A 13302-nucleotide genomic window follows, 5' to 3' on the forward strand; every position below is an offset into this window, starting at 1 on the left:
TGGCAGTTATAAGGAGCTCTCCAGTTAGCTCTGTGTGTGAAGGCATGGTGTGGATACAGCCAAGGATTTGGTCCCCTCCAAGCACAAGTCTGTGCTGGGCCTGGGCAGGCCCTCTTATCTCCAGCCAGTGTATGTTAATTTCCTCTACTGGAAAAACTACAACTAAAAAGCACATTTTTCTACTAATGGTAGAAACAAGGGCACTCCACACCTTGCAGTACTGGCTAAAAAAATCCTTTCTCTGGATCTACTTATAAGGATAAATCAAAGTTAGAGGTGGTTGATTATTATTTGGAAAAAAAGTTTAAGTTACTGGCCACCAAGTACATAGCATTAGAATGAGGATAAAATAACATCTTGAAATTACAAGTTCTGTAAGAAAACAGAGTAATAAATAGGGGACTATATGTTACCATTAACAATGCCCTTAAAAGCCAAAATGCTGCCAGAAAGGGGAAGCACCTCAAAGACAAGTGATAGGAATGATCACTGTTTTTTTTTTTTTACTGTCCAAGGTCACTCTCAATCTTGAAGAATCAAAACAGAGCAAAGGTATACCTTAGAGGTACACTGTTTCAGTATGAAACCTGGCTAGTTTCCTACATTTTCTTTCAAATGCAGCCACAGTGTTCAAATGGACATGCCTCTGTTCTCTGAAGACAGGAAGCACAAGCCGTATGGCCACACCAAAGAGAGGGGCCCTGGCCTCAGCAGTGCTGGGGCAGAGGGTCAGGAGAAGGACTTAACGACTCCCCCAGACTTGGAATGGAGGTCCTGAATGTGAACAAGGGACAGCTTCAGAACAGACCACGAATGAGAAAAACAATGCTGAGGAACTGTAAGAGGGCTCTAAGACCAGAATAGCAGCAGGATCGAGACCCCAAGGCCAGTGTCATTTGAGGAACGTCTGGACAGAGCTCCACTCCACCATCTTTGAGGCAATGCTAATAATCCATCATTGTCATGGGCACTGAATCATACAAAAATGAGGCTGCTGCCCTCATTGAAAGCACAATGAGACACTGTTTCTTGCTACCTCAGCATCTTAACGTCTAGCACTACCATCTCTTCAGTGTAGAACTACTTTCCCAAAACACTGAGAATGCAGATATGAGAAGGATAAAGCCTGAGCTGACAGCTCTGGCTTGTCCGTGTCTTTTAGGAAATCTCTCAGTGCCCAGAGGTGTGTGTGTGATTCTGGCTACTCTTCACTGTAATGGACGGTCTAGTGTGGCTTGCCAAATGCCTCTGGCATGGGCAGAGAAGACCATACCAAAAACACACTGTGTGCCAGATGGCTTCTGCAGGATGTCAGACTGGACAAAATGGCAAAAGCAGGAGGGTGGGGTGGGGATGTGTGAAGAGGACAGGAAGGGGAGAGAAGCCGCTATAAACCAATCCCAGGGGAGTATTTCTATAGTGTACTCTCGGGCACCAGATGATAAGCAGTCTACTCAGCAGGGTTCAGTTAAACCAACAGGCCCACCAAATCCCCAACAGCATTATAGGGTTGAAAATAAGGGGAGAACTGCTCTCCCATTTCTTTGTGGGAATGACAAAACAGACCAACAGCTGAGTGATGTATATCACAAAATGGGCTTTAATGTCTCCCTCTTATAACATGATAGTGCTGTTTAAACCGGAACTGGCACCCAGCTCCCAAGACTAGCTTCCTATAAGGAATGAAGCTGGCAAGCCCCTGGTTGCCATGCAGCTGGGGCAGCCCCAGGCACTCGGCTTAGTACAAGATCTGGAGTCCAAATGCCTACACCTGCTGCAGTTCACCCCCTTTGGGGTTCTGGAACTGGCAGTATAGATTCTGTGAATATCAACTACACCAGATACCAGTCCACCTCTTTGTACTAGCGGCTCCCTCCCCTCTGTCCCCCACCTGCCTCATCTGCCCCCCGCAATACTGCTGGTCTCAGCTTTGTGAGGTACTAAGAGCACCTTGCCTTTGCAGGGCCTAAATCTCCCATCGTCACAGGTTTGAATCCTCTGTTTTGCTTTCACGTAAAACATCTTGGAAGCATGGCTTGCCCTGTCCAAAGGATTCTTGGAAGTCACATCCTCCAAGTTTCTCCCAAGCTGATGGCTTCCTTCCACGTCCAACACAGTAAGGCGATTCCAAAGAACTGCACGTAGGAGTGAAGACAAACAGGAGTTGATCTTCTTCTTATACCCAGTCAGCCCTTGTCTTGATCGCTTTATCTCTTTCTTTCATTAACACACACATCTGCATGTACACAGAGGTCTGGAAAAATCCTCTGAAAACTGGAAGTACTTTCTGAATTCCTGGAATTATCCCTTTCATCAAGTGATGTTCAAACTGCAGACTGGTCTCTGCCTTCCCAGATGGCTTCCCGTTGCTTGGCTTCCAATCGTTTTCTCTCTGTAAATAAAAGCAGTGTTAAAAATAGTAGTATAACTTCACATAACCAGTAACTTTCCCTTAATCTGAATTACAAGGCAAATTTTAATCATGAAAATGGGTGGATTCCCTGGTTTTCTCTTACCTGATTCCAAGAGTTAATATTTTTAACTTTCCAAGTGCTTTGTAAGTTGAAACAGTGTTAGCATTACTATACAATAAAAAGAGAAAGGTCTGGGGCTAGTAGAAATTAAAAGCATATGGAATAAAAGTCAGATCCTAGGAGGATCCAGATTCTTATCTTGCTATTAAGGTATTTATTTTAGTTCTCCTTCTCAACTGCGTTAGTGCTTCAGTGAAACTGGCCATTATTCCCAGTCTACTGATTTTATAAATATTTCAAAAGGGATCAAGAATATGTTTTAATATTTTTTTTCTACCTTCTTGCTCAATGCAAACAGTAGCCACTGGGCTTTAGTAATATCTCTCTACTACAATCGTACAAAAAAATACTTCACAGGAAAATCAAATTTTAATGTTTTCAGAGTACTTTCAGGAGCCAGAAATCTTCTGGAATACCAATTCCAACATGGAAAAAAGACCACATATAATGAAGAGAAAATAAAAACTATTTCTAAAAACAAAAAAATGCACAAATCTGGGCAAACCATCTTCAAATTTTAACACATAAGCTTGGTTTCCATTTAACACTTTCACCAAGACCTGAGACAGTGCACACCATACATGGTTTGGTGACCCAAGCGCTTCACTAGGTGCCACAATACCAGTTCTAATTTCATGGCTAGTCAGTCATTGATCCTGACACTATAAAATGTAGATAATTAAGCCTAAGTGCTTCCTTCCAAGGGCAATTATTTCAGATAATGTCTGTAAAAGATTTTGCAAGTCATGAACCAAGGGGAATTACAGAAATCAAAGTGAGTTTAGAGTTAATATCAATACTTGCTATTTTAATGTATCTTTCCAAATTAGCAGAATACCTTACAGAAATTCTTATACTGTATTTGACTCAACTTTAAAGGCAAAGAACTTGATAAGGAAGCTGACTGGCACTTGGAAATGTGAGAAAGAGAAATTTGCTGCTATCTGGGCACCCTCTTGTGGCATTATCTGAAAACAGCAGCAAAATTACAAGAGACAAAAAATGGGGGTAGGCAACTTCCCAACTGAAGGCTAGCTAATTCAGAGTCCTGGACTCGGCTTCAAGGCAGGCTCAAACTGGATTGGGATTCTCCAGGGAGACAGTTCTAAGGATATCTGGCCAATGCTGGTTCTGATCCTTAAAAACAGGGAAAAGTTAGGAGAGGATCTAAAGGCAAGGCAACCCTGGACAAAAACAAAAACTGGTCTGGGTTCCAAGAAGATGTGAAGAAACCAGACAAGTGAATTATTAGAACTTAGATATTTTAATAAGCTCAGAGAGGTAAACCAGAATGGCAATGTGGGATGTTATAAGAAAGGAAATCCAGGAGCAGTAGAAAAACAGAATTTTGGCCCATGAGTCACAATTTCAAAATCAAAGTAGCACTGGAAAAAAAAAAAGGTTTTTTAAAAAGCTTGGGACCAAAGTCCTTTAACTATACTACAACCTGAAAGGTCATGAGGCTGCTTTATAGCCTTTATATGCCATCTGGTGTGACTAGTCAGTCTGTTACAGAAATATTAATGCTATTGGATTTGATTTTGGTGTCAGGAAACAGGTATTAAGATAAACATACTATCTGTCTAAAATTGGAGTAGTTTAGATTTCTGAAACATTTCCTATCCTAACGCTTTCTAACAAAAGACTGTAGATCTGTATTACCAAATATATGTAAATATAAGAGGAAATTCTGGTGGTAAACCATATGATAAAATCAGCAAGAATAGGGAGACAAATTGAGAAGCACAAAGAAACAGTAAAAATGTGAGGCTTAAATTTAGAAATACAGAACATGAACAGAATACATAAATACAGGTTAGGATAAGACCTAAATATATTTTCTTCATTTTAAAGGAGAAATAGAAGCTTGGAGGAGTCAAGTGACTTGCCTAAAGTTATATAATCAGTGAAAACCTGAAGCTGGAACCCAGGTCCTTGGTTCTTAAAATCAGAATACTTTCCACTACCCTGACATCTGAAGACAGGATCTGAAAATATTTACACAGAAAAGAAAAAAATGTGAAAAAAAATATGGTCAGAAAAGTAAAGAATAAACATGTTGCCTTTTACTAAAGGAGATAATAGCTGATAGACTGCATTTTTCAAAAAAGCTCCTATTAACTTTAATTCCACCAATTAAAAAAGTACACTAAGAGAAAGACCAACCGCAGCCATGCGGGCATGGAACTAAAGAAGAAGAGAATATTAGTATGAAATGATTAACCTAAAGCCCTGAAGACTTTTATTTCTCAGTATAATAAATAAATTGGCAGAAACAATTATATTAAATGAGTTCTCACTGAGGAAATGGAAAGTGCTGAAGATGAAAAAGGGGCCAGTTTGGTGTCATGTTTAAAACAATGAAGAAGAGAGATGGAAATTAAAACCTTCAAAATTTACTTCTACACCTAAGAAAACAATGAAAAATCATCACAAAATCTACTTGTAGCCACGTACAGAGTAAAAATCAACATGAAGACTTGAAATATGAGTCTAGTCAAACTAATCTAATTGCCTTCTTTTATGGATTGACAGACCTGGTAGATCAAGGAGAGCTAATATAAATAACCTCTCTGCATTTTAGCAAGTTTTAGATTTCAGGCTTACCAAGTATGTATATGATCATTAATACACGGGGAAGGAGTCTACCTCACATAAATGTTAAGTGAGCATTTAACTCTAGAGGGTGGAATGATTATCAATACATTAAGTATATACATGCTATTTACTTAGCAATAATTGGTAAACAGGTCAGTCAGTCTGTAAACATTTTCATCTCTGATCAGGGCCACAGATATAAGTTTATTAAAAGGCAGGTGACACCAAAAATATGGGTAAACACTGCATCCCAAAGAAAAAGACAGGAAATGAAGGGAACTTTTACACAGAGGGAGAAAGGACACCAAGAAAATGCCGTTAAGACCTAGCCTACAAGTCAGCAATGCAGTGCTGTCCTTGAAGGCAGAATAACGGAATTCCTAAAAAGGATTTCAGAAGGCAGTGATTGTGATTAGATTTTTATTACAATTGACTAGGTATCCTACAGAGATGATTTTACTTTTAAGTTCTTAGTGATTTCATTAATCAAACTAAGAGATCAAATTATTGTTTACTTACTCTGCCTCTCAGGCCTGTGCCCCAAAAGATGGCCTTTCAGAACCAGCCAATTAATCATCCTCCCCGAAGAGTAAAATGACACACAGTTATGAAACAAAATTATAGCCGGCTTTTAAAATGAGAGTAGCTTATTCTGAGAACTCTGATTCCAACTTTAGATGGGAATTAAGTGTTCTGACAAGTGGAACATGGGGAAATTTTACATATATTCCTGAGTTTGGACTTTAAAATGTGGTTTTATCATTTACTGTGAATAATAAAAGATCACTGACAGAGATCATTCTTCGTTTTTGAGACTGCATCCAAGTACTGCATTTTGGACTCTTCTGTTGACCATGATGGCTACTCCATTTCTTCTAAAGGATTCTTGCCCACAGTAGAAGATATAACGGCCATCTGAGTTAAATTCACCCATTCCAGTCCATTTTAGTTCACCAATTCCTAAAATGTTGATGTTCACTCTTGCCATCTCCTGCTTGACCACTTCCAATTTGCCTTGATTCATGGACCTAACATTCCAGGTTCCTACGCAATATTGCTCTTTACAGCATGGGACTTACTTCCATCACCAATCACATCCACAACTGGATGCTGTTTTTGCTTTGGCTCCATCTCTTCATTCTTTCTGGAGTTATTTCTCCACTGATCTCCAGTAGCATATTGGAGTTCATCTTTCATTGTCCTAACTTCTTGCCTTTCATACTGTTCATGGGGTTCTCAAGGCAAGAATACTGAAGTGGTTTGCCTTTCCCTTCTCCAAGATTACTTTCTTAATTTCTTTTTTTTAAGGATTAAGACAAACACTCCTCAATAATATGGTAAGAAGACCAAAGTAGGGTAGAGGAAGTTATCAGGAAAGTATTTATACTTCAAAATCCCAAATTCCAAATTCATTAATTAGAAAGGTTCCATATGCAATGTTTAACTCTTGGTTTTATAAAGAAAATCATGGAGGACTTGAAAGGGTTCAGAGTAGAATCATGAGTGAAATAAGACTTAATAAAGAAAAACTAAAGTAACCAATGTCATTCATGTTAATGAATATGTAGCTAAGGATCTCTTTACAAACCAAGCACTGTGCCAGACAGCAGAACTCTTGAAGTGGGAAAAAGACAGGTTATGAGTTTTTTTCCATATTATTATTAACGTGTGTGTGTGTGCGCACGCATATGCACGCGCATGCACACATGCACTCTGTCATGTCTTACTCTTTGCAACCCCATGGACTGTAACCCACTGGTTCCTCTGTCCATGGAAGTTTTCAGGCAAGAATACTGGAGTAGGTTGTCATTTCCTACTCTAGGGGATCTTCCCAACCCAGAGACCAAACCCTCATCTCTTGTGTCTGCTGCACTGGCAAGCTGAGTCTTTACCATTGCACCACCTGGGAAGCCCTAGTATTAATAATAAAAGTACCTGTATCAGGATGGCACACACATCTCGATTTCATACTAATTCTGATCGACTAGCAAATGGTCAAGTCAAAAGTCACCAAGAAAGAGTGTCATGACTGATGAGCACTGTCTGTCATGGATAACGAAAGGGGAGCAATAGCACACAGTACATATTTGTCATTACTGGCATGTATTATTATAATGAATATTAACTTCCCAAGTGTCACACAAATAATATTATTCTAAATACATAAAGCACCTTTCTAAACGTTTTTATATATGTTAACTTATGTTGCTCAAAGAATTCTCCAAGGTTAGTTGAGTCAAGCACTGCTTTCACTGTGTGGGAAGCTGGGGCACAGGGACCTGCCCACAGCTACACAGCTAGTTAATGGCAAAACCGAGCCTCTCACTCCTAAATGTTCTGCCCTTGATAAGCTGTTAGAACAGAATGGTGTCCAGATGCTTCTGATTTCCAGTAAATACCTAAGAAGAAACTTTTAAACTATTGTATAGATTTCAGTCAGACCTAAGGAAGAATTTTCTGATAAAAGCTCTTAACCACTGGAACAGATAACTAAAAAGAAGCCTGTCATATTTTATTTTCTGAAGACCTTAAAAAAATTTTTTACTGGGAAAAAAAATGTTAATTACCCCCAAAACTCCTTCAAAAGGGAATACAATGTTGTAGAAGGAACATGGGTTTTAATTAGAGAGGCCTAGGTTCCAATACCACCTCTCAATTTACCAGTTGGGTATTTTATTGATATTTTACCTCTCTAAAATAGAGATAATATCATTCCCATCAAGAGTTAGCATAACAGGTTATACTGCCAGGAACTTCCTTCAATCCTTTTAATTGCAAAAACCTTTTCGTGGCTTTTAATCTTAAAATCTTCAGAAGTGAAGAGAAGAAACAACTGCTTAAAATATCAGGTTCATATTTTCTTTCTTACTCAAGGCAGATATCTCTACCAGACTGTAGGTCTTAAGGAGAGGAACAAAATCCTGCCATCTCTCTAGTCTTCCTAATTAGGGAGCACAATGCCTTGCACAGGGGCAGGTACTCAGTGAATGCCAAATGTAGTTGATAAGAGTATCAGAGGCAACTAAAAACAAAAAGATCAATGACAAGAAAAAAATATGTGCTGGACTCCCCATAAAATGATATTGCTACTATTACTAAAAACAGCAGCAGCTAACATTTCTCTATCATGGGCCTGTTTACTCTATACCTACTATAGGCCTAGAGAAACAGGAAGGAGAGCATTCCTATGGGTTTTGAAAATGACTAAGTACCTTTTGTGGATTATCTCACTTGATTTCCATTTTATGGATGAGGAAACAGAGGCCTCCAGAGAGTAAGTAATTTGCCCAAGGTGACACAGCCAGTAAATGGTACAGCTTAGATACAGACCCAGGCAGTCTGATTCCATAGTCTTTATAATGTTATTTCTTGTGCTGTACTGACACCCTTCCCTCCAGTGGAAGATTTGGAACAAAAATATCTGTTCTATTTAATATCTAAAACAGTACTTTTCATTTCACAGAAAAAAAATCTTTTAAGTGAGCAGTTTTAGGTTCCATGCAGGCAATTATTAGAGTATATGCTTAATGCCTAAGCAGCCAGAAAGCTATATTGGAATTTTCCATAGGCAAGAATGAGAGAGTTCTAAGACACAATAAGGGAAGAGTCCTCTATAACCTGTATAGTTTTAGCACCAATGGATAGGAGAAATTTATCACAACAAAAGGCTTCTTTAAAAAAGTATGTACCAGGGTACCCACTTAGCCAAAAGCCTCATTTTTAACTGCATCACTGAAATGTCCTTTGTATAGCTGGGCACTTAAAATAAATTCAAGTGCGCCTGTATGACGATGGCCCTCCAGAGAAACAGTGGGGTATACAGGTGATAACCACACAAAACTATTGTTGCAGTACCTGTCGAAATACAGGTGACATTATACTCAAAGGGAAGCATGATACACTGCAAAAAGAATCACATCTCCTTTTATACATACCACAGTTATTACCCGCTACTGACTTTCTGAGATGACTGTGGTTATGACAGAGAAATCATTTTCCTCTAAGATAACCAATTAACAAAGGGTTAAGGATGCTACACATTCCACTTTAATCTAGTTCTGACAGTGCCACATATAAAAACCAGAGGGATCTTCCCCTGTTTCTATAATCTCAAGGAAGCCTTTGAGTCAAGAATGCATGGGAAAAATCAAAACTGCCTCATTATAATCATTAAGGTTTCAAAAAATTAGTTGGGTTCAACTCTGAAACTCTAGCACCTGCCATGACATACTCTGTCACTGGTTATCTGGCCAGTGCAGCTGAGAGTCTGCAAGCTGCCTGCTATCACCAAAGCAGAGTGGACAGGGAGTATTAATGGCCTTGTTAGACCGGCAATAAACAAGGAGTTTGAAACTTCAATTCGTTTAATGGAAAAATGAAGCTACTTTTCAGTAAGTGGAATTTTCAGAATAAACTGCCTTCAGATTTCACAGATCATGGACTAAGGCAATCAGACTGTTTATAGTCTGAAGTTTGATAAAAAGTACTTAAGTGCAATGGGAGTCCCAAGCCTTTACATACAAGTCAATAGCCTATAAAGAGGAGAGAGACATTTAACCTAACTACAAACTATATGGAAAGAAAAACCCTGCTTGTGGATCAGTTGAAATATTTTCTGAGAACTCCTAAGTACTGGAAAATAGTTAAGATTAGGCTAACCTAGATGTGCTCTAGTGGAGCCACTCAGGACTGTCTTTAAAGAAAAAAATTACATCCTAGAGTTATCATCACCAATGTCAGTCGCTGGCTTTTCCTTAATTTATCTTCTAAGATCTAAACCATTTGATAAAATCATGGCAATCACGGCCCAGTAAAACCACAGCAAATACTGTTTTCTGCCTGGGAGATTACTATGTCTTCATAGGAAAATTTTTCTGAGAGTTGGGAGCAAGAACTACAGAAACAGCCATGGATGAGCTAAAAAGACTGAACCTATCTTTGGAAAACAACAAAGGAGCATGGAGTAGGATACCCTGCTGTGTGGGACAGGCAGGCATATTCCAACATGTCTTCCTCCTAAATATAAGTCAGGAAAACAACTTCAATATATGTGGGAGGCTTTGAGGAAATGGAAATGACAATATGGAATGAGCTTCATTTTTTTTTTAAACACATGCTTTATAGTGAGCTCTAAAGGAACTAAAGAAGAATGCCATCAGCTTCAACTCACCTCGGGCTTCTCGCAGTTTCTTAAGCTCTGCTTCCCGTTCAGTTTTGCTCTGCTTACTTCGAACCCCAAGGGCACTGATGACTAGCCTTCTGGCTAGGGCTGCAGAAGTCTCAGGACGCTCCTTTGCTGGCTGCAGAAACTCTGAATGGGAGAAAACGAGGGAGCAGGAGGGAGGAAGGAAGAGAAAGCATTCTAGCTCCAAGTGATTTAACTCAGTAATTAACATACAAAATAGACTAACAAGGGCTGCATCAGCAGTAATTAATACAAGCCTGATAGATGAAGATCAGAGGAAATTAACACAGCAAAGCACAAACAACCCTGCCTTCATTATCTGTATTAACACAATTTCCTACAGTGACTCTATCAAACTGCTAACCACAGAGGTAAACTGGATAAGGCTGTCATCAGAAAATGGTGACTGCAGTGCCTGCAGTTCACATTCCCCACTCCCTCCAAGTGGCTTCTCCAATGATATATTTCCAACAGAGCCTTGCCTCTTTTCCCTTTTCCTTAAAAATATTTCTTTTAACACTAAAAATAAAAGTGTTATGTCTTTAGAACTCTGGATACTATACAAGTGCTGGGGAAAAAAAAAAAGAATATGACTGTCAACAAGAAAAAGCTCCTGAGATTATAGGCTTACCAGCGTAAGCTCTAGCTTTGGCCTTGGCTGCTCTTGTGGCCTGTGACAAGGGCCGGATCTTCACCATGGTATGTTTACTACCAAGAGCATCACGGGCTGCAAAAAGAATAAATATATATAAAGAAGTAGAAAACATGAAGATGAGTGATGCAAAATATATATATAGTTAAGGCTAGTTCTTAGAAAGTATTTCCTAGATGTTGTCCTTTATTTTTTCATCATGGGCAAAAGAAATGGTAAGCTCTAGAAAATCCATAAGGAACAACTCGGCAGTGATTATTTTAAAATGGGGATTAGTAAACTATGGCTTTGTGACCCAATCCAGCCAACCACCCCGTTTTTGTCAAGTTTTACCGCAACAGAGCCGCGCTCATTCGTTTGCACAGTGTCGAGGGATGCTGTCTTTCCTCAGCAGCAGAAACCTTATATCCTAAAATATCCACTATCTGGCTCTTTATAAAATAAGTTTGCAGACCCTTATTTTAGATGAATCGAACAGGAATCAACATCTCTGATTTGTCTGAAAGTCTCTGCATCAGATCTATCTTGATGGCGATGAAGAGGCTAAATCATACACTCGGAAAGTATGTGTTACAAATGATCACTGGACAGGTTAAAGGGCTACTGCAAATTCATCTGTCAGTGAGGCTGGGGGCAGAACCACAAACATGCTAACATTTACTCATACTGGCTTTTTAAATCTCTACCTGTTTATGCACTATCATAACTGACAGTTATGTAGCAAATAACGAAAAGCTGACTATCTCTCCAAATACCACTGGATTAGGGTAAAAAGGGAAAGGGGGGAGCACCAAAGTAACCTGCCTCAAAAACCCTCTACCTGTCATTTATCTATAGCGACTGAATAAAATGCCAGGTGGCTGGAACAGAAAGCAAATAAGGAAAAGAAGCAGAAGAAAATGGACAATAAACACAGTGAAATCCACTGGGTGAATACCTGTAATCGGACTGGAGAATACTCCTAGGGCATGTGTATCGTCCACCCATTTAATATCAAATCCTTTCTTTCTGCAACAAAATAAAAGAACTTTATTCCTTAAAATAAAACTTACTTTTAAAAAACATCTTTCAAATAGTATCTCATAAAGCATTCCATGATGAGAGAAACACAACAAGCGCATGGGTGGAGTGGGGATAATGACAAACAAAACGGCCTGGAGAACAGAAGCCACTGAATTTTAAAAGCAATAACACCATCATAAAGAACTACCTGGGAGGATTTTACGTTGTCAGCCATTTTATAGACATCAACTAATTAATCCACACATATTCCCTGGGGAGGTAAAGTATTTATCACACTATTTACAAGAGATGTTTTTAGGGGACTGGAGAAAGCAAGCATAAGAGGAAAAGAAGAATCAGGGGAGGAGGAGGTGGGTAGGGAAGGTCACTTGGATTTAATGTAAATGTAGGCTCAAGGGCAGAGACTAGAGACAGAGAGGAAGAGGGAGACGGGTCATTCAAAACAAAATCAATCAAATAAGAGAAAAAAGAGACAACTATTATCAGGGAGGCTGACCTAATCTTTTTTTCCAGTTGTAGAAGGGAAGTAAGAAAGTAAAATTCAGGTTCTGCCACCTTGAGGCCAGGGGCTGGTTTAATCTCTCTGTAAGCCAGGTTTGCTCATCTGTAAAAAATGGGTTGAATTCCTTCCTAACAGAGTTGCTGTGAAAATGGAAATGAGATAATCCATGACAAGGCAAAGGGCACGATGTTGAGCACTTAGTGGACATTTAATAAATCAATGGTGCCCATTATTTTTTATTAATAATAATATTCATCAGGAAGATGATTAATATTAATGAAGATGTGATTAAAATATGAAGTTTTGACTCTGGTGTTTGACTCACAGGCTTTTGCACCATGACCTTTTCTTTCTTTTTTTTTTTTTTTTAAATAAAGCACTATAAAGAACAAAAAAAAGACAACTGCTAAAGTATCTTTTCCCTTTAACAACTAGTCAGGAAAAAATTTCCTTTGAAAGAAAAAGGAATCAAGAGGCTTTGAAGGCTAGTTAGACAATTTCCTGATGTAAAAGTAAGTTCATCCATGGCATAAAATGACCACAGGAGTTGAAAACTATGAGAAAGTTCCACAGTAGAAGTCTATATTATACAATAGCTGACAAAAGATGGTAAAAAGCTTAGATGGGCTCTAGAAGGCCTTTTAGACTTCAGAAGTTTATAACCCTTTAAAATGCTTCTCCCCTTTTGAAAATATTTTTGGGTTTGAGAGAAAAAATGGTCTTGCAGATAAAATTAGGAAGAAATAGAGCAAAAGGAAGTTAATAATTCTTAAGAGTTAACTAATGTTCAGAAAATTCCAGACATCAG

At 38.8% G+C, this 13302-nt stretch overlaps 1 protein-coding gene across 9 annotated transcripts in view; it reads right to left on the reverse strand.

The window, feature by feature from the left end:
• Positions 1 to 1582: 1582 nt before the first annotated feature.
• R3HCC1L (R3H domain and coiled-coil containing 1 like) overlaps positions 1583 to 13302 on the reverse strand; it is a 65405-nt gene continuing 53685 nt past the window's right edge. For all 9 annotated transcript variants that reach the window (XM_043475776.1, XM_043475784.1, XM_043475779.1 and 6 more), the window contains 4 exons: positions 11907 to 11977; positions 10949 to 11044; positions 10303 to 10443; positions 1583 to 2392 (listed from right to left, as the gene is read on the reverse strand). In XM_043475776.1, the coding sequence (XP_043331711.1) occupies positions 2325 to 2392; positions 10303 to 10443; positions 10949 to 11044; positions 11907 to 11977 (376 nt within the window). In that variant the 3' untranslated portion in view covers positions 1583 to 2324. The remainder of the gene's footprint in view (positions 2393 to 10302; positions 10444 to 10948; positions 11045 to 11906; positions 11978 to 13302) is intronic.

Source organism: Cervus canadensis, chromosome 8 (genome assembly GCF_019320065.1).
Source record: "Cervus canadensis isolate Bull #8, Minnesota chromosome 8, ASM1932006v1, whole genome shotgun sequence".
Lineage (NCBI taxonomy): Eukaryota > Metazoa > Chordata > Mammalia > Artiodactyla > Cervidae > Cervus > Cervus canadensis.